The 22,387-nt window shown below is 39.0% G+C and overlaps 1 protein-coding gene, 1 non-coding gene and 1 pseudogene across 2 annotated transcripts in view; 2 read left to right on the top strand and 1 right to left on the bottom strand.

The window, feature by feature from the left end:
- DNAH8 (dynein axonemal heavy chain 8) overlaps positions 1–22,387 on the top strand; it is a 338,863-nt gene that overhangs the window by 112,476 nt on the left and 204,000 nt on the right. The window contains exons 24-29 of the mRNA XM_064360442.1: positions 2,766–2,841; positions 4,202–4,391; positions 15,489–15,685; positions 16,203–16,329; positions 18,802–19,037; positions 20,794–20,898. Coding sequence (XP_064216512.1) covers positions 2,766–2,841; positions 4,202–4,391; positions 15,489–15,685; positions 16,203–16,329; positions 18,802–19,037; positions 20,794–20,898 — 931 coding nt within the window. The remainder of the gene's footprint in view (positions 1–2,765; positions 2,842–4,201; positions 4,392–15,488; positions 15,686–16,202; positions 16,330–18,801; positions 19,038–20,793; positions 20,899–22,387) is intronic.
- Positions 7,704–11,418, top strand: LOC105725308 (exportin-4-like; annotated as a pseudogene).
- Positions 14,660–14,757, bottom strand: LOC135268577 (small nucleolar RNA SNORA8). The gene has a single exon (XR_010336881.1). It is a non-coding gene; the product is annotated as a small nucleolar RNA SNORA8 (small nucleolar RNA).

Below are 22,387 nucleotides of genomic sequence, written 5' to 3'. Positions count from 1 at the left end.
AAAAATACTTTTTCCTTATCCTTCAGATATGGTATTATTTCTGCCTTTTTAGTTAAGCAATTTTTTAAAATTTTTTTGGAAGATTGTCTTCATACATCTCTTTGAACATTTTCAATATCCTTACTTTAGAGCTTGTTATCTGGACAATAATTTTTATCTGGAGTGAGTTTCTGTTTCAATTTTGGATTTCATTAGCTCTCTTTCTTACCCTTAGACGTATACATGCATTCTTGGATTTAATGTGCAGGCTCTCTTTGAGTGAGAGCTTTGTTTTTGTGTTTCTTTTTCCTTCTCTCCCTCCCTATCTAGGAGTTTTACTTTTGCCTCCAAATAACACTTGGAATCCTGAGTGCAGAACCAGGTCTTATTTCTTCACAGTTACTGGCCCCTGGAAGACATACTGGGGGTATGGCAGGTTTGGCCAGGGAGCACACGGGTGGCCTGACTTAGGTGCTTATCAGGGAAGCTGTGGATGTGCTTCTTTTGCCCCACGTCCACATCTTCTGGAAAAGCCTTAGCTACAGGTAGTAGGTTGACAGCCCTTGTCTTGCAGCATCATCTGCAAGACAGGTAGGAGAGCATCATCTTAGTTTTTGGCCTCAAGTAGTGAGGCTGGCTGAGCCCCCATCCTGCATGGAGTCTTGTTCCTCCTCTACATTCCATTAGAGCCAACCTCCCCATGGTCGCTGCCTCTTTCTAGCCCAGAACCCTGGCCAGGCTGTCTTGTGTCTCTCTACTTTTCTACTCCATGGAGATATTTACCTTGTATTTGAGCATTCTCACATCTTTATCTCCCATCTGTGATTGTGATGGGTTTGACAAAAAGAAGCCTTTTTGAGGGATGAACTCACTATGCCATGTTGACTTACAAGTTCTGTGGAAATTCAGCATTTTTTGAGGAGCCATACATGAGGATAATACTCAAAATCCTTACTTGTCTAAAATGTCTTTCTCTTATCCCCATACACGAATGCTAGTTTTGTCTTCTGGGATCATAATCCCTTTCCCTCATACTCTACAGAGGCTGTTCCATTGGCTTCTTTGGTTTCCATTTTTAGAGGAAAGTTCTCTGCTGATCTAATTTTTCTTTCCAACTAACAACCTGTATTTGTTTTGATGCTTACAGGATTTCTCTTTTATTCTTGAAATTCACAAATTGTATATTTAGATGTAGCTGATTTTCTTCCCTCATTAATCCTGTCAGGCACACAGAGAATCTTAGGCACACAGAGAATCTTTTCAAGATGAAAAAAACAAGCCTATTCTTAAGGTGAAAGGAGTGCTTTGCTTTAATTTCCCATATCTACACAGTATTCACATGCTGTATCTAGGTAGTAAGCATCTCTGAGCGGAGCGACCCTCTGGAAATTACTTAACCTCTCCCTACCTTGATTTTCTTATCTACAATGTGGAAATAACAGTAATCATAGGATCTGCCTTACAGAATTGTTGTGAACATAAACTGGTAATTATGGAAACTGCCTGGCATACGTTAAGCATTCAATAAATGTTACTTATTCTTACCTTCTCTTTGTATTTTGCACCTGAAATTTTGGAGAATACCTTAAGGTGATTCTCTAATTTGCTGTGTAAAGTACCAAAAGATCTAATGTGCTGTTCACTACCTCTATTATTCATCTGTTCCTTTATATTTTATGAAAACTCTTATTCTCAAATTACACACTTTTAATCAATGCCTACACCAATTTTATTGTGACATCTTGGATTTCACTGGGAAACTATGAATTGAGGGGTTCTGTCTGCTTGCTTGCTTTTTGTTCAGAGTCCTTTCCAATAATATGCTTACCTGGGAACCACTGGCCCTGAGTGCTAAATGTTGGGTCTTCACTTTTGACCTGTGGTCTCTATGTTTCTTGTGATCCCCTCCCACTCCCATCTGCTTGTATTTAGAAGTGGAGATGAAGGTTTTCAGTAATGACAGTATTTCTTGCACTCGCAGAGAAAAAGAGAATGGAGAGTTTGCATTTATTGTAATTTTCTCTGGGATAGGGGTAGAGGTTAAGACAGAGGGAGCTATGCTAGCCAGACTAATCTGCAGCTCTGTGTGTGTCCTTCATAACTGGACTCAGGCGTCTGTGCTGCTGTCTGTGCATGAGTGATATTGTTTAACAAAGCAGTTTTTGGAAGGCATGGACCAGAAACTTCCTGTTTAATCTTGTAAAAATATAGATTAAAAAGCATGTAAAGGTATATGCTTTTTTTTTGAGACGGAGTTTCGCTCGTTACCCAGGCTGGAGTGCAATGGCGCGATCTTGACTCACCGCAACCTCCGCCTCCTGGGTTCAGGCAATTCTCCTGCCTCAGCCTCCTGAGTAGCTGGGATTACAGGCACGCACCACCGTGCCCAGCTAATTTTTTGTATTAGTAGAGACAGGGTTTCACCATGTTGACCAGGATGGTCTCGATAGGTATATGCTTTTTGTTGGTAATCTTGTCCTGTATCTCTTGGAGGGCTGTGAACAAAGGATGCCTTTAGTAAACATCGTTAAAGGTTATTACTGAGAAAGCACAACATTAAAATAGCAGACAATGTATATGAGATTAGTATTTTACTTCTAAAACTATTAGGTCATTGTATTTTCTTAGTTCTCTGCAATTTAGGGTTCTATTAGAAGTAATATTCTCTTTGTGTAATTTAGCCCTTTAAAAATGGTCTTATTGTTAAGATTGAATTTTGTAGCATAATAAACTATTAATGAAATTTTAGGTTAAGGTTCATCAGCTAAATGTCCATCTCATTGCAGCCATTATGGACGAAAGCGGTCAGAAGATACTATTTCCTTTATAAAAAGTGAAGTACATCTTGCAATTCCTAATGTGGTAGGTATTATTAAATACACTGATATTTTGGTAAGGTACTTAAGAAGTATGGTATTAGAACTGAGCTTTCATTTAGAGTAATGTTTCGGTCCTATGTATTTTTTTACTTTCCCTCACTGTTTAACAAAATGGAAATGTCATTACTATCTGTTATTAAAGTTACTTCTGGGCTGACGTGGTGGCTCATGTCTGTAATCCCAGCACTTTGGCAGGCTGAGGCAGGCATATCACCTGAGGTCCAGAATTTGAGACCTGCCTGGCCAACATGGTTAAAACCCTGTCTCTACTAAAAATACAAAAATTAGCTGGGCTTGGTAGTGGGCACTGTAATCCCAGCTACTCAGGAGGCTGAGGCAGGAGAACTGACTGAACCCAGGAGTTGGAGGTTGCAGTGAGCCGAGATCATGCCACTGCACTCCAGCCTGGGTGTTAGAGTGAGACTCTGTCTCAGAAAAAAAAAAAAGGGTTACTTTGTATTAGCTCATGGCGTATTCAAGGGCTAGTATAAGAGTTGAGTTAGGCATCTGTACTGCCAACAATTAGCAAGTACCCTACAAATTGCCTTGCTTTTTCTTACTTCAGACATTAAATTATCTAAATAAAATCATCACAGGTGTCCTGATCCCTACCCCAAACACGTGACTGAGGCAAACCACTAAGGATGGCAGAAGATAAAGACAGAAAGAGCCTGTTCTCTGAGCATCTGAATCACCCGTGTCTTCCCATGACACTTATCTCTACAACTACCCCAGCTGCTGATGGGCATCTGGAACTCCAAGCCACATGGGATGGCTGAGCTGCATTCTGTGATGGGTCAAAGAATAAGGCCAGGCAGAAATGGCCTGTGACTCACCTAAAACCACCTTTACATGGTCTGACCTACTGAAGGATAGCTTTTTAGCTTATTTGGCACATTTCAAAGAACTGAGGCCAACAATTTGGCACATTTCCAAGAATCTTGGTGATGTAGTTTCTTCAGTTACTTTGTTTCACGGATCTCTAACAGTAGTCTGTAATTTCCCACTGCATTCTGCCACCCTCATTGGGAAAAGGATGACAAGTACAAGTACTAGTGTGACCTTTTTAATAAAATCAAAATGTCATTTGTATCTGTTATTAAAAAGTTACTTCTGCATTAGCTCATGGTGTAATGAGGCCTGCAGGAATTGACAGAACAGGAAAACTTCAGGATAGAGAAAATCTGCACCCCCCACATCCTCCTCTATCACTCCTCCCCTCAAATCAGCCTTCTACTGGGCCAGCCGAGGCTTGGCCCACTCAGTGGGGAATGGAGGTGATGAAAATCGAGGGATGGACTGTATGCCCTGGCAGTATTAACATTTGTTTCTTCTTTCCACAGGTAATGATTCCTAGTTTGGATGACATTCAACAAGCCATTAACCGTATGATCCAGTTAACCCTGGAGGTCAGCAGAGGAGTGGCTCACTGGGGGCAACAGCAAATCCGCCCCATCAAGTCTGTCATTCCCAGTCCCACCACTACTGACCTGACCCATCAAAGCACAGGGAAACCGCTGAAGAAGGAAGAAAGTAAGAATGTAAAATTAGTAAATGATCTTATTGATCCTTCTTGGATTTGATAGCATGTAGATTTTTAAATTTTTTAATTTTTTTAATTTCTTTAAGTTCTATGATACATGAGCAGAACGTGCAGGTTTGTTACATAGATATACATGTGCCATAGTGGTTTGCAGCACCCATCAACCCGTCATCTACATTAGGTATTTCTCCTAATGCTCTCCCTCCCCTTGCCCCCCACTCCCGACAGGCTCCCATGTGTGATGTCTCCCTCTCTGTGTCCATATGTTCTGTCCATGTGTTCTCATTGCTCAACCCCCACTTATAAGTGAGAACATGCAGAGTTTGGTTTTCTGTTTTTGTGTTAGTTTGCTGAGAATGATGGTTTCCAGCTTCATCCATGTACCTGCAAAGGACATGAACTCATCCTTTTAAAATTATTTTATATGTTTGATACATTTTGCATTAAAAACTAGTGTTTTATGTTTCATCTTATACATAACATGCAGGTGTATTTTCCTAGTTTGGGGTGGTGGGTGAAAAGGATTTTTGTCACTTTTCTACTATGATGTTCTTAAGTTAAAAATTAAAATAAGCCTTAGCACTAATTTTACTTTCAGCATTATATTAGGCTGGATAAACTTAGTTTGTTACAACATGGTTCTTAGAAGAACTAAGTCATGTGTTCTTTGTATATAAGGTAAACATAAATTAGTCCCTTAAGTAATTATGAATATGATATGAAAGGGATCCAAAATTTCATTGATACTTCCTGTATAGAAAGAAACTGGTTTCTTACTTTATTTTACTTTATTTTAGTTTAGTTCCAGGGTACATGTGCAGGATGTGCAGGCTTGTTACATAGGTAAACATGTGCCATCAACCCATCACCTAGGTGTTAAGCCTATCAACCCATCACCTAGGTGTTAAGCCAGCATGCATGAGCTATTTTTTCTGATGCTCTCCCTCCCCTTATCTGCCTCCCCCACCAACAGGCTCCAGTGTGTGATGTTCCCCTCTCTATGGCTATGAGTTCACATTGTTCAGCTCCCACATGCAGTGTTTGGTTTTCTGTTCCCGCAATAGTTTGCTGAGGATAAGGTCTTCCAGCTCCAGCCATGTCCTTGCAAAGGACATGATCTCATTCTTTTTTATGGCTGTGTAGTATTTCATGGTATATATGTACCACATTTTCTTTATCCAGTTTATCATTGATGGGCATTTGGGTTGATTCCAAGTCTCTGCTATTGTGAATAGTGCTGCAATGAACATAGGCATGCATGTATCTTTATAACAGAATGATTTATATTCTTTTGGGTATATATCCAGTAATGGGATTGCTGGGTCAAATGGTATTTCTGATTCTAGGTCTTTGAGGAATCACCACACTGTCTTCCACAATGGTTGAACTAATTTACATTCCCACCAACAGTGTAAAAGCATTTCTATTTCTCTGCAGCCTTGCCAGCATCTGTTGTTAATTGCCATTCTGACTGGCATGAGACGGTATCTTATTGTGGTCTTGATTTGCATTTCTCTAATGATCACTGATGTTAAGCTTTTTTTCACATGTTGGTTGGCCACATAAATGTCTTCTTTTGTGAAGTGTCTAGTCATGTCCTTTGTCCATTTTCTAATGGGGTTAAGGAACTGGTCTCTTTAATTGGTCTCTTTAACTTTTTGATGGGGTTGAGAAACTGGTCTCAAAACTATGTTGCTTCCACTGTGAAGCAGGGAAAGGCAAATTGAAAACAAGATACCAGGTAAGGCCCAGTGTGGTGGCTCACACCTGTAATCCCAATGCTTTGGGAGGCTGAGGCGGGTGGATCACCTGAGGTCGGGTGTTTGAGATCAGCCTGGCCAACATAGTGAAACCCTGTCTCTACTAAAAATACAAAAAAATTAGCAGAGCATGGTAGTGGGCACCTGTAATCCTAGCTAATGCAGAGGTGGGGAGGTTGCAGTGAGCTGAGATTGCACCACTGCACTCCTGCCTGGGTGACAGAGGGAGACTCTGTCTCAAAAAAATAAAAAACAGAAAAAAACCCCAAACCCCAAGATACCAGGTAAGTTACATGACCAGGTGGCTTAGACCCCTATGGCACCTTTCTATGTTGTACTAACATTGCCTTCTCAGCTTACATCTATTATCTCATGGGATGTTTCCTATAATCAGCTAATAAAGGATGAAAAAATCTCAGGACTGGTCTATCCGATGGCTTAATATGTTGGTATCAGCTGGAAATGGACTTCTATTGCACTACAGCTCACTTAGGAGTGGCACTAAGGGACATTCCCCACAGTGGGCAGAGCTTCAGGCAGTATAAACTTTTTAAGGAAGGAGCCATGGTCAGAAACAAAGATACATGGACTCTTGGGACCTAGTTCAGGACCTAGAAAGAGCAACTTTGTAAAATCAGAGACAAGAAGAGTTAGGAAAAAAGCACATGGATGCATTGATGAATTTACATAAAATACCTGGCAAGAGAAATAATAGTTCCATCAGGGGTTCATCATAATCCTGAAAGACACAATTCAGTGCCATAATCTCAAATGCTGAAATCCCAAAAGATCAAAATCCCAAAAATATAATTCTGGAAAAAATAATAAACAATTCTTTTAAATATGTTTATTTACATTTAATTTTGAGATTTGATTTTCGGAAGTTTAGACATGAATTTTATACTTTTGGGATTTAGATTTTAGGGATTTTGAGCTTTTGGGATTTCAACATTTGAGATTACGGTGTTTGGGATTGTGTTTTCTGAGATTATGAATCAAACCCAGGTCTTTCTTCTGAGAGGTTAAATAATTTTTCCGAAGTCACAAATCTAATGAGAGGGCTGGAAATGAATTCATATACAAAGATTAGTATTCAATTGTCTTACTTTTAGTGTAACGTTTGCCATTATTCTTTATTGTCTCCCTAGTCCATTCCATATATTTTTCTATTATTGCAGCAGGTGAAACGTAAAACTATAAATTGTTAGGTGCAAAAATCTTTTTGGACTTACCAACAATCCTGCATAAAAGAATTCTATTCTGAGCTGGGTGGCGCGGCTGTCGGCGTCTGGGTAGACTGCCCCTGCCTGGCCCGGCGCCTGCTACGGCTGACCTCGCCCCAGCGCGCGGCCTGGCTCAACACTAGTCCGCTCCCCACCGCCCGGAACCGGCAGTCGGGCCAGACCTGCCAAGGCCGCGACGCCGGCGTCGACATCGGCTGCGACGGCCCTGGGAGCGCGTGAGGTTTCCGGGTCGCAGCTGCGGCCATTTGTGCTCGCTCCCACAATGCAGCGCGTGGCGCGTCATTGAAGAAAGACCATGATGGCGGCGGTGCTGGGGCCTCCAGAAGTAATCGCTCAGCTGGAGAACGCGGCTAACGTTCTGATGGCACCACCTTCCATGGTCAATAATGAACAACACCAGCATGCAGAGCACATATTCTTATCATTTAGGAAACCAAAATCATCGTTTGCAGTGTGCAAGCGTATTTTAGTTCTTCATGCTTTGGAAGTAACAGTTGAAGAGAGGTAAGGAAAGTTTGTGAAAACTGTGATTGGTGATTAGCTGCCACCTGCCTGAGGTGTCTTCTGATAGAAACTAATCTCTTTGTAGTGCTAGAGCAAGGTCACTCAATTAAAAAAAAGATCAGAAACTAGTAAAGTGGACTATGTCCTTTTGCAAGCTGCCACAGCCATAATGGAAGCAGTTGTCTGAGAGAGGATTATCCTGGAAAAATGTAGCACGGAGTCTCTGTGAACATTCCTTTTCTTTTTTTTTGTTAAGGTGGGGTTTCATCATGATGGCCAGGCTGGTCTTGAACTCCTGACCTAGGTGATCCACCCACCTTGGCCTCCCAAAGTGCTAGGATTGCAGGCGTGAGCCACTGCACCTGGCGAACATTCCTTTTAACCTATGTCTTACAAAGGCCCAACCTTCAAAAGCATGTTCGAGAACAGATTCTACTAGCAGTAGCAGTAATTGTAAATGGAGGATCATTAGATAAATCATTTGACTGCAAAAGCATTTTTCATGAAGTCAGCCAGTTGATAAATAGTGGCAATGCCACTGTGCAAACTCAGGCCTGTTCTATTCTGACTACACTATTGAGTGAATTTTCAAGTTCAAGTAAAACTAGCAACATTGGATTGAGCATGGAACTGCAAAAGAGTTTTTCAGGAAGAAGATCTTGTTAGATCTTCATGTTAACTGTTGAAGTTCTGCAGGAGTTCAGCAGGTGGGAAAACCTCAATGCTCAGATGTCTTCAGTATTTCAGCATTCCTTGCACTCACCAATCAAGTCTTGAGCTGGAACTTTCTTCCTCCAAATTTGGGCAGGCATTATATAGCTATGTTTGAATCCTTGCAAAATGTGCTGTTGAAGCCAACAGAGTCCTGGCAGGAGACTCTTCTGGACAGCAGAGTTATGGAGCTTTTCTTCACAGTACTTTGAAAAATTAGAGAAAATTCAGATGTGGCATAAGATTCTCTTCAGCACCTTGCCCATTTAGCTTCTCTTCATGGACTCATCTTCCCTGATGAAGGATCACAGTTGATTAGCACACTTCATTGAGGGATTACTGAATATTATCAATGGAATTGACATAGAAAATTCTGAAACTGTGGGGATCTCTAGCATTATCAGCAACCTCATAACCATGTTCCGACAAAATGTTTTAACTGCCATTCCAAGTGAACATTTCTCCTCCTTTAACTGCCTCAAACACCTCACTTGTTCTTTTGGGTGAAGTGCTACATTGGAAGAAGTACTTGATAAAGATGACATGGTTTACTTGGAAGCATATGATAAATTGTTGGAGTCCTGGCTAACTTTGGTACAAGATGACAAACATTTCCACAAAGGCTTTTTTACCCAACGTGCAGTTTAAGTTTTCAATTCCTACATTCAATGCCACCTAGCTGCTCCAGATGGCACAAGGAATTTGACTGCCAATGGTGTGGCCTCTTGTGAGGAGGAAGAAATAAGTGAACTTCAAGAGGATTAGCAAGGCCAGTTTTCTGATCAACTGGCCAGTGTAGGAATGCTAGGAAGAATTGCTGCAGAACACTGTATACCTCTTCTGACAAGTTTATTAGAAGAAAGAGTAACAAGGCTCCATGGTCAATTACAACAACATCAGCAATGATTACTTGCTTCACCGGGTTCAACCACTATTGACAACAAAATGCTTGATGATAACTGTAAGGATATTCACTGGCTTATTTTAGTTACAGGCTACCTCTTAACTGATGATACTCAGGGAGAGACTCTGCTAATACCTCCAGAAATAATGGAATATTCCATTAAGCATTCATTTGAAGTTGACATTAATATAACACTTCAAATTTTGGGATCTCCAGGAGAAAAGGCTTCTTCCATCCCAGGGTACAACAGAACAGATTCGGTGATTAGGCTGTTGTCTGCCTTTCTCAGAGTTTCAAAAGTTGAATCTCAAGCAATAAGAGCAGATCTCACTCATCTTCTAAGTCCCCAAATGGGCAAAGATATTGTTTTGTTTTTAAAACGCTGGCCAAAGACTTATCTCCTGGTAGATGAAAAACTGTATGATTGGATAAGTCTGCCATTCAGTACAGCATTCAGAGCAGGTACAGAGGGTTCTCAGTGGATAATTGGCTACCTCTTACAAAAAGTCATCTGAAGTTTTCGGTCTGGAGTAGCAAGCAGGACCTTGTGAATGACATTGTGCAACTCCTTGTCACTTTGATGGAAAGAAGAGGAAGGGCAATCTTAATAATCCAGTGTGAAAACTGGTGGAATTTAGCTAAGCAAGCTGAAGCCCACCTCTTAATTTCTTGTCAAGTCCTGTGCAGAGGACATTGATGAAGGCTCTAGTCTTAGGTCTAGACTAGAGCACATATGGACACGGAAACCAAACAGCAGTATTGGACAGAGGTTCTTCAGCCACTTCAGCAGTGATTCTTAAGAGTGACAAACCAAGAAAACTTCTAGCAGATGTGACAGCAAGGAAGTCAAGCAGGAAATCACTGTCACACTGGAGGCCCTGTGTGGCATTGCTGAGGCTACCCAGATAGACAACATAGCGATCCTGTTTGATTTTTTTATTGGACTTCCTTACTCAATTGCATTGGGTTGATGAAAGTTTACAAAAATACCCCAGAGACTGTCAATCTCATTATAGTTTTTATTGACGTTACACATAAACAGATATGCTATCTTGAAGAGTCCAAAGCTATGAACTTATATGAAGCCTGCCTTACTTTGATGCAAGTACATTCTAAGAATAATTTAGGGTGGCAAAGAATAGATGTTACAGCGGAAGAAGAGCAATACCAAGACCTGCTTCTCATTATGGAACTTCTTACTAACCTGCTGTCAAAAGAATTCATAGATTTCAGTGATACAGGTGAAGTGTTTAGAGGACATGAGCCAGGTCAAGCAACGAACAGATCTGTGTCAGCAGCAGATGTTGGTTTGTATGGAGTAAAACTAATTCTGCCCATGATGTCACAGGATCGCTTGAAGTTTCAAACCCTTTTTAATCAATACTACAGATTAATCACATTTATCTGTGAGATTTTTCCTGAAAAAATACCACAGCTTCCTGAGGATCTGTTTAAAAGTCTGATGTACTCCCTAAAATTAGGAATGACATCAACGAGTTCAGAGGTTTGCCAGCCTTGCCTGGATGCCTTGACACCATTAGCTGAACTCTGTGCAAAAGCGCAAGAAACAGACTCACCACTTTTTCTAGCAACATGGCGCTTTCTTAAGCTGGTTTTTGATATGCTGGTTTTGCAAAAGCACAACACAGAGGTGACCACTGTGGCTGGTGAAGCTTTCTACACATTGGTGTGTTTGCACCAGGCTGAATATTCTGAACTGGTTGAAACATTAATGTCAAGTCAGCAAAGCCCAGTTATTTACCAGAGATCAGCAGATGCCTTTGACAAGCTCACTGCAAGCAGCACTCCTCCTATGCTGGATCGGAAGCAGAAGATGGCCTTCTCAAAGAGCTTAGAAGAATTTATGAAAAATAAAAATAAGGAAAGGGAATGAGATTAGACAGGGGCCTAGAGAGGACTAGAATATTGTTAACATTCTATTCTTAACTTGGTGTTGAGTACATTGGAATTCATTTTTTCTTCTTCTTTAATATACATTTATTTCTTATTCTTCTTGAACAATGTGTTTTATGTATGTTTTTGTAAGTATATTTCAGTTACCCACACACAGACATAAATACAACTGTTGAGAAACATTAAGTTTGCCTTGCCGCCGTGGCTCCCTTGTGGAGAATACCATTTAGTTGGCAGTTAGTGGTGGTCAGGTAACAGCTGCCTACTTGGTATATTTCTGAGTTATGAGTAAATACAGAACACCTGTTTATTAATAATAATCACCTGTTAAAAGAATAAATGCATGGATCAGAATCTGCTTGGGGCCTTCAGCCTGGAATGCTGTCAGTTTCTGAGGTTCTTAGTTTCTGAGCCTCTTCTGAGGCTCTCAGTTCCGTAGGCTGCTGGCCCCCAGGATAGACCCACTTTGCTGTTCTCTCTGGGTGTCTGCCTCTCATTGCCTTCAGCACCGCCTGAGTGGGGGTCTCTCGGCCAAGCTGGTGCTTAGTATACAACCTCCTGGCAAACTAGGAATATGACAGATTTTCAAATAGTGGTATCTGTAAAAATATTTAGTAGTATTCCATTATCAGTAAAATGAAGAATAAAGAAGGAAGCCCACAATTTTTTTTATTTGCTAGTTTACTAGAGATCTTCATCATGAAATAAGAAGAAAGAGAAGAAAAGAAAGACTGAGATTGGTCTTATTTAAAGATTATATATAGAAAATCCAGGAAATCTACAAAGAATCGTTACAACCAATATGTTCAACAATGTTTATGTATAAAAGATCAACATACAGAAACTCCAGCATTTCTACGTTTACCAGTAATTCAATTAATATATGATAGAAACAGATATTTTTTGTTAGCCACAAACCATAATGTATTAAATAAATGTAAAAAAAAAATTGCACAGCATTTTTGGAGAAAATATTACTGAATGAGATAATGGAAGACAAGAATAAGTCCACATCATGAAGAAGTCAATTCTTCGATTAATCTATAAATTCAATACAATTCCAAAGTCAACTTGATTTATAAATTTGATTGTAAAATTATATGGAAATAAAAAGAGTTAAAAATAGCCAAGAAAAATTGGTAGTGAAGAAAAGCAAAGTAGGGGGCCCTGCCCTGTCAAATAGCAAGGAGTATTACAATGCTAGACTAATGAAGACAGTCTTTTAATGGTCCAAAGATAGATAACATACAGCAGAACAGGGCAGAGGGTGCAGAAGCACTCATATATATGAAAATACATGATATAGGTGGATTTATGAATCAGTGGAGAAAGAATGTACTATTAATAAATGTTGCTAAGGAGTTTTTCCATATGGGAAAAACTTACAGTAGTATCTTAAGTTAGATACATATCACACCCACTATTCTATATCCTATGACATTATTCTATTTTACAACACTTTTGGAATAAAACAGCAAATATATTTAAAACATCAATATAGGGAAGGATTCTCAAGACATATAAAGCTCAAACTGTAGAAGAAAAGATGTTTAAATTTGACTTTTTTATATTTAAAACATCTTTAAAGGACCCTTAAATTTAAATAACCATGCTGGAATCCTTTAGAAAATGTTAGCAAACTGAATCCAGCAGTATGTAAAAAGGATTGTATAGTGTGACCAAATGAAGTTTATCCCACAAAAGCAAGCTTGGTTTAACATCCTAAAGTACACCATATGAATAGAATAAAGGACAAAAACTCATGATCATCTCAATAGACATAGAAAAAACATTTGACAAAATCCAACACCCTTTCATGATAAACCTGCTCAACAATCTGAGAATAGAATGAACTTCTTCAACCTCATAAAAGGCATCATACTGAATGTTGAAAGCCTGAATTCTTTCTCCCTAAGATTAGGAACAAGTCAAGAATACTAGCTCTCACCACATGTACTCAACATTATCCTGGAGGTTCTATCAAGTGGATTAGGAGAAGTGAACTAAATTGAAGATATACAGATTAGAAAGGAAAAAGTTAAACTGTCTTTATTAGCAGATGACATGGTCTTGTGTATAAAAATAACCTAAGGAATCAACCCTCACCCACACACACAAAAAACTATTAGAACTAATAAATGAATTCAGTAAGACTGCAGGATACAAGATCAATATACAGATAACTGTATTTCTAAATATTAGCAATGAACCATCTGAAAATGAAATAAAACAATTTAAAAATTCACAAAAGGAAGAATGAAATACATTTAACAGAAGTATAAGGTCTGTACACTGGAACTGCAAAACATTGCTTAAATTTATACCATGAAGAGATACAACATGGTTATGGGTTGGAAGATCCAATATTATTAAGCTGGCAATTCTCCCCAAATTGATCTATGGATTTTATATAATCTCTATCAAAATCCCAGAGGGGTTTTTTTTTGTTTTTTTTTTTTTTCAGAAATTGACAAGTTGATCCTAAAATTTGAATAGAGAATAGGGGAATTCAGAGGACCTATAATGACCAAAAAATTTTGAAAAAGAACAAAGCTGGAGGACTACCACTCCTTGATTTTACTTATTAATTTACTTATTTTTTTAGAGATGAGGTCCCACTCTGTTGCCCAGGCTGGAGTGAGGTGACGCAGTCTCAGCTCACTGCAGCCTCTGCCTTCTCGGCTGAAGCAATCCTTCCCTCTCAGCCTCCTGAGTAGATGGGACTGCAGGCACACACCACCATGCTCAGCTAATTTTTGTATTACTGTAGAGAGAAGGTTTTGCCATGTTGCCCAGGCTGGTTGCGGACTTCTGGATTCAAATGATCTGCCCGCCTCAGACTCTCAAAGTGCTGGGATTCCAGGAATGAGCAACTGTACCCAGCCAGCTGGAGTCAAAATTTATCTTCAAAAGATGTATCTTCAAGTTGGCCCCCATGATTAGAATTGATGCTTAGTCCACAGTTCTCCTGTTGGCCTTGCCACGATTCTTTTATTTTTGGCTTCTTTTATATCTCTATTTGAATATGCATATACTGATAAAAACTTTGAAATTCTCCACCAAGTATCTTTGGGATCTAATTTCTTCAACTAGTTTGTTTTAGGGTGATTTTTAGAGTAAGTAGATTTGCCTAGTTTTCAACTTGACACCCTAGAAAAATAAAAGCATTGGTGACTATTGAAGACTGTATCAAACTGAACGATCTAAGAAAATTACACAAATAATGTATCAGTAGAAATATCAGGTTTAACAAGCAGGAAGCCAAGATGCCAGATGCTGAGTATCTACAGCACTGACCTTTAAATACCCCAGCAGAGGTTGTCTCTTTTAATCCTCACAAGTATATCCATGAAGACTAAATGTCTGGCCCAAGGTCATTTGGGTAATAAATGTAATGTCTCTCCTTGAACCACTGTGCTATTTCTCAGGGTGGAAATTTCAATGCTTCTAACCTTTTCCTAAAGGACTTTAACATTTTGGGGGATTTTAACCAGTGTCTTCCAGTTATCCCCTCTGAATAACAGTGCTTCTAGATTAAAGAAATCTACAGCTCAAAATCTGACACCATAGTTTAATGAGAATACATGAAGATAGCAAGAGACTAGCTCTTAGTTACTTGGAAGGAGAGTCTTTAAGAAAATACAGTTTAAGCCAGGCGTGGTGGCTCATGCCTGTAATCCCAGCACTTTGGGAGGCCGAGGCAGGTGGATCACAAGGTCAAGAGATCAAGACCATCCTGGTCAACATGGTGAAACCCCGTCTCTACTAAAAATACAAAAAATTAGCTGGGCATGGTGGTGCGTGCCTGTAATCCCAGCTACTCAGGAGGCTGAGGCAGGAGAATTGCCTGAACCCAGGAGGCGGAGGTTGCGGTGAGCCAAGATCGTGCCATTGCACTCCAGCTTGGGTAACAAGAGTGAAATTCCATCTCAAAAAAAAAAAAAAAAAAAAAGAAAATACAGTTTGAAAAAAGAATCACAAATATTAAAACTGATCATATTTAAAGTTGAATATAGAAGTTATTTATAGTGTAAAAACATCTGTTTTCAGAATCTTTTGAAGACGTTATTCCTGCGAGGAAGCTCAAGAATTTTTACCCAGGTGTAGCGGAGCACAAGGATATTTCTAAGTTGGTCCTGCTCCTTTCTTCCTCTGTAAATTCCCTAAGAAAGGCGGCTCATGAGGCCCTGCAGGACTTTCAGAAGTACAAGACTCTCTGGACAGAGGACCGCGACGTGAAAGTGAAGGTGTCTTTCCACTATTGTGATGTTGTTTGGGTTTTGTGTCTAACTCTGGAGGGTGGACCAGGAGAGTATCAGGGATAATGATAGGAACTCATGAGCAGAGGTCAAGAACCTATAAATACCAAGTACCTGTCACCTTCTAACTGGTGTAATTCTCACATGGATACACTGAGGCAACTGATATTACTGATATCAGACAGATTTTGTTCAATTTCCTTAAACAATTGAGTATCAATTATGTGCCACCACTGCCAGGTACTCAAGGGTGCGTCACACTTCTGTAGACTCAGCTGTATTTCAGTTAGAGACTCAAGGAAACTTTAGAGCTCTGACTAACCACGCCTGGCAGACTGTGAAATTCCTTGCCTCCCAGTGGACACCCCATTTCTTACTTAGCCACTTGCCCCATTGCACACACAAGTGTAAAAGTATATGAGCAAATGCAGCTTTCTATTGTAACTATTGCAAGATTTACACTGCTAAAAAATCAAAGAAAATATTGACTATTTTCTTACTGCAGGAATTTTTGGCTAACAACCCCTCTCTGACTGAAATCAGATCAGAAATTCTACACTATGCTACTTTTGAACAGGAGATTGATGAGTTGAAGCCTATTGTTGTTGTAGGAGCCCTTGAATTACATACAGGTATTTAAAAAGTATTTATTATGTAAAGTATCTACATTTCCACATGAAGTGTTACTTTATTTAGCAAGCAGTATTAAGCTATCTTGGTATAATAATATTATACCAAGATATAATAATAATATAATATATCAAGGTATAATAATAGTATTATACCAAGATACATTATACTATTACTATACCATTAAAAGTAATGGCAAAAACTGCAATTACTTTTGCACGAACCTAATATAAATGTTAAATAGTTCTGAGCCATTGATAGTCTTTGTACACACATACATAGACACACTACACAGGCCAGTTCCTCCACTGGCAGTCAAACAACTAAAACTATAAGTGAAATTCTCTCATAGCGTACAGTGAGGAGGGGCTTGTAAACGTGAGGTGGGAATCAAACAGTTTGAAGTCTGCCAAGAAGTTGATCCATTTGGGATTAAAGTATCAAAGGATGATGAGACAATCATTAATGTTTGAAATACAAAGATGACTTTATTTCTTGCTGTGGTGACAGAGAGCTATATTGGTCAGGCAACAGTGTCCTTGGCAGGGCAGACTGCTGGTCTCATACAGGGTGTCTGGGGAGCATGGAGTTGAAGGACTGTGCATGCAGACAGGTTGACATAACTGTAGAAGAGTGCTTACTCAGGTGAGACTGTGTAGGCTGGTAGGGTGGTTGGCACTCAGAGGCAGGTTTATTGGAATAAGTCTTTCTTGACTAGTTGACATTCAGAGGAAAGGGCCTGGCACTGATTAGGTTGCACACGTATGAGAACTGATGTTGAGTTGGTCTATGGTTTGGGTTTAAAGCTGGTTGTGGCAGCTCATTATTACCATGGTTCCACAACAATCAGTCTTATCCTAAGTTTGTGGGAAGATTTTATTCTCAGATAATATTTGAATGAGCTTTTTTACATTCATTATCTACCTTAAGTAGATTTTCAGGTCCGTTATCAAGAAGTTAGTGTAACTGTGGCTCTTGAATTTGACCACTTGGGTTACTTGACCTCTTTAACCTCTATTTCCTCTGCTGATGACAGTGACAGTATCCACCTCATGAAGTGCTTTATATGAGAAGCTTAGCATGGTACCTGGTGCATGATTGATGTTGAATAAATATTAAATATTATTATTATATCTACCAAGGAAGTACTTGAGATTCTGTGAGGAAGAATCACAAGTACCAAATAATCACAAGTACTTGAGGGGGATTAGTTAGCTGGAAATCAGAAACTATGCATCAGTGGCAATAATTACAAGAACTTCTGTAGTGTTTTGGAAACTGTACTCTATTATTTTTCAAAAGTTCACATTTGTCTCCTCATAATGGTTAGCACTATGATCCACAATATAAAAAGCAACTGTAGTATACTGATAGATTGGGCTGGCGTGCTTGTTTTTGGAGAGAGGAATCTAAAAATGAAGAGGTGACAGTAGTTACAAAGAAAGAGAGGGTGGGCTGAATCCGTAAGGTCTGAAGAAAAGAGACCCCCCAGGGGACCTCATAAGACATGGTCTCACAGCCTCAATCTCCAAGCTGGCTGCATGGTTGTTCTCAGGCCACACTTTCTTTTCAGCTCCACAGGCCTCTAGGTTTAATGGTTGGAAGGTAAGAGTGAAACAGCCATGTTTCAAGTTTGGCAGAGTTGGGGAGTGGAGGGGTACTGAGAGGAAAAAGGGGAAGGATTGATAAGGCAGAGTTGACTAGTTAGAGCTGTTTTGTTTTCAAGAAACAGAAACACATTTGAGCTATGTTAAGGGAGAGAAGATTTATCCCAGAATCCAAGGTGCAACTGGGCCTTCAGAATGGACCCGAAGCAGGGACAGTGTAGGAAACTGAAGAAGTTCTTTCTCTCTGCTTCTCATTTCTTCTTCCCTCTGTGCATGAGTTTTTCTGCTTCCCAGACTACTTGGCTCCTCCTCAAGCCTCATTTCCCACTCTCAAGAAAGGACTCTGATTGGTCCATAATAGAGGTCATGTTGACCAGGGACAACTGGCTAGGTCCAGGGTCCAGGGTCAGGGTAGACAGATACTCTGACCATGTGGATGATGTGGGGAGTAGAGAAACAAGAAACCTGTAAAGTCATGGCTTGACAGACCAAACAATAGATTTCACTCCACCTCATGGGTCCCTAGAGAAAAATGCGGGAATGAATGAGGGCTGCCAGTGGGATGGTCAGAAGAAGCGCAAGGGTCACACAGAGCAGTGATAGAACTGATTTTAGAAATGCTCCCCCATGGACTGTGGTGTTGAACTCATGCACATCTCCACGGGGTTACATGCTCTGTGGGGACAGGAATTAAGTCTTCAAAATCTAGTAACCTTATATCACATGTAATTCAGATTAACCACATTTCAAGTGTCCGAAAGCCACATGTGGTTAGTGACTCCTGAATTGGACAGAGCAGTTATAGATGCCCTTATAGTTTCAGAATGACAGTTATATTCTAATTTAATCTCTTCTTGTCTTCACCAGAGCCCATGAAATTGGCCTTATCCATTGAGGCTAAGGCATGGAAGATGTTACTCTGTCGATATTTGAATGAGGAATACAAAAAGAAAATGTCAGACATGATAGCATTTATTAATGAATACTTGAAAAAGTTATCTAGACCTATTCGTGATTTAGATGATGTCAGATTTGCAATGGAAGCCTTGTCTTGCATCCGTGATAATGAAATTCAAATGGACATGACATTGGGACCAATTGAAGTAAGAAATTATTGCATTTTTTTCTTGGAATTCTTCAACAACAACAACAAAAAGAAATAGAGGCACGCTAAGAAAGTGATTCTTTAACATATTCCTTCATCTATTATGTGGCACAGTCTGCCTGTTTCTCCTCTCTGATGTTGATGTCTTTGGGAGAATTTTGGCAATTATCAACAGTAAACACTATACAAAAGACACTGTTGTAATACAAAGGAATATTAATATATTTATTATGCTATACTGAGTAGGTAGTGTTTAATTTTTGATACGGGCACCAACGTTTTGTGGAAAGGAATAATTGCCCCTTGTCATGTCAATCCCAACATGTTAGGCAAGTTCTCCTGGTATCTGTGGCTTGCCTTAGAAACCAATTATAGATTTCACTCATGACCGGTGATGTACCACGGGCAGTATGGCAGAAACAGTTCCCCTAGGCTCAATAGTAAATTGCTGAAACTTAGATCAATGAAAGACGTTTTTAGGAAACAGTATGAGTTTCCTATTGCTGCTGTAACAAATCACCACCAACTTAATGGCTTCAAACAACACAGCTTGTTTTACAGTTCTAGACATCAGAAGTCCAAAAATGGGTCTTATGTGGCTAACTCAAGATGTCAGCAGGACCGTGTTGCTCCTGGAGGCTCTAGGGGAGAATCCATTCCTTCCTTTTTCCAGCTTCTAGGGGCTGCCCATGTGCTTTGACTCATGGTTCCCTTCCAGTGATGCCATCACTTTTACCCTGTTTCTGTCATGTCTTCTCTCACGCCGACTTTCCTTCCACACTCTTTCTTTTATGTAGACTTCTTTGATTACATCGGGCCCACCTGGTTAATTCGGGCTAATCTCTCCACAGCAAGATCCTTAACATAATTATATCTGCAAAGTCCCTTTTGCCATATAAGGTAATACATTCACAGACTTTGGGGATCAGTACTTGAATAACCTTGGTGAGGCTATTATTTTGTCTATTACTAGTGTTTAGAATGTTTTAGAACTAATATTATTTAGAATTTCTGATACATTATGATAAAAATTAGGCTTTTGATTCTTTTCATTATTGTTTTGTTCTCTATAAACAATGCACTGCCTCATTGCCTGCAATATCTAGGTAATTGACACCACCACTGCCTCCTTATGGTACCCAATATTTATGACTATTTTATGCTTTCTTGAACCCATTGAGAGTTTATACTCTTTGGTAGCTAATGAACTTTATACTTTTACTGCCTTAAAAATCTTGATATTTGGGGATTTTGGATGCTGGCCAGCCAGTATTAAAGATATAATAAATTATCATATCATTTTTTTCTCCTGGTTGCAGAAGCTTAATTCTTTACCATACTTTTTTTTGGTGAAAATAATTACCGGTTATCCCTTGGATCATTCAAGTTTCTTTTCTTTGAAGTATCTCCCACATCATTTCATTCCATTCCTTGTATAGTCAGCCCCTGTTTTAATACAGTCTGAGAAATTATCTTATGTTGTGTTGACACAAGGTCAAGGAGGAAAAAAGAGACATATACATCTCCATCAGAATCACCTAGGTGCTTATTAAATGCAGATTTCAGAGCCTGTGATCTAGAGTTAGTATCTGGAAGTCAGAATCTAAAGGTGCTTTTTATACACTTTTAATTTTGGAAACCACTCTTCTAGAACATGCTGTCTTCTTCTAAGACATAGGAATGTGTTTCTAGAAGGCATCTAAATCATTTGGCAATGGCTTTTGATATTTCTAAACTCCACCTTCATTCTGCAGGAAGCCTATGCTATTTTAAACAGATTTGAAGTTGAAGTAACCAAAGAAGAATCAGAAACAGTTGATACCTTAAGATATTCTTTCAACAAATTGCAGAGCAAAGCTGTAAGTACGAATTTAGTTACTTTATTTTTTTAAGTCACTATCTCCGAAAAAAAAGTATTTTATACCTTTTTAAAGCTTAATATACAGTCATGTGCCAGTTAACAACATTTCAGTCAACAACAGACTGCATATACGATGGTGGTCTCATAAGATTATGATACTGTGTTTTTACTGACCCTTTTCTATGTTTAGATACACAAATGCTTACCATTGTCTAGAACTGCCTTCAGTATTCAGTATAGCAACATGCTGTACAGGTTTGTAGCCTAGGAGCAATAGGCCATACCATAAAGCCTAGGGATGCAGTAGGCTATCGCATCTATGTTTGTGTAAGTACACTCAATGATGGTCACACAATGACAAAATCACCTAATGACGCATTTCTCAATCTATCCCCATAATTAAGCAATGTGAGACTATAAATTATTTTAATGGTTTTACTGACTATAAATTTATTTAATGGTTTTATTAATATGCATACCATAAAATTTACTATTTTAAAGTATACAATTCAGTGTTTTTTAGTATATTCACATAGTTGCATAACCACCATCATTATCTAATTTTAAAACATTATCACCCCCGCAAAAAGAAACCCTATGCCCATTAGCAATCACTCTTGATTCTATCTCCTGCCCCAGCCCTGGCAACCACTAATCTACTTTCTGTTTCTGTGAATTTTCCTTTTCTGGACATTTAATATAGACTAAATCATACAATATATGATCTTTTGTAACTTGATTCTTTCACTTAGCGTAATTTTTCAAAGTGATCCATATTGTCCATGTGCCAGGAATTAATTTTCCTATGCCTAATGAGATAGAGCATGTTTTCATGTGGCCATTTTATTGGTGATTTGTATATCTTATTTGGAGAAACGTGAATTTAAATCCTTTGCTTGATTTTAAAAAGAAATTTTGTCTTTTTATTTTTGAGTTGTAAGAATTCTTTATATATTATGGATACAAGTTTCTTATCAGATATATGATTTGTAAATACTTTCTCCTTTTCTGTGGGTTATCTTTTTACTTTATTGATGGTGTCTTTTGATGCACAAAGTTTTTACTTTGGTGAAGTCGAGTTCATCTTTTTGTTGTTGTTGGTGGTGTTTTTGGTATGTTATCTGGGAAACCGTTGTCCAATCTAGAGTTATGAAGATTTATTCCCATGTTTTCTTATGAGAGTTTTATAACTTTAGTACTTACATTTTGGTTTCTGATACATTTTGAGTTAATTTGTGCATATGGCATAAGTATGAAGTCCAACTTCCTACAAAAGCGTGTAGATAATCCAATTGCCTCAACATTGTTTACTAAAAAAACTATCCTTTCACCAACAAATTGTCTTGGTAGCCTTGCTGAAAATCAATTGATCATAGACATAGGCTTTATTTCAGAGTCTCAGTTCTATTCTTTTTATCTATATGTCTATCCTTATGCCAGTACCACATTGTCTTGATTATGGTAGTTTTGTGCTAACATAAAATTTA

This window comes from Aotus nancymaae, unplaced genomic scaffold, assembly GCF_030222135.1.
Source record: "Aotus nancymaae isolate 86718 unplaced genomic scaffold, 86718_ANA_hifiasm-v0.15.2.pri h1tg000040l, whole genome shotgun sequence".
In the NCBI taxonomy this organism is placed as follows: domain Eukaryota; kingdom Metazoa; phylum Chordata; class Mammalia; order Primates; family Aotidae; genus Aotus; species Aotus nancymaae.
Note: the sequence above shows the minus strand (reverse complement) of the source record. Positions and strands in the feature narration are given on the sequence as shown.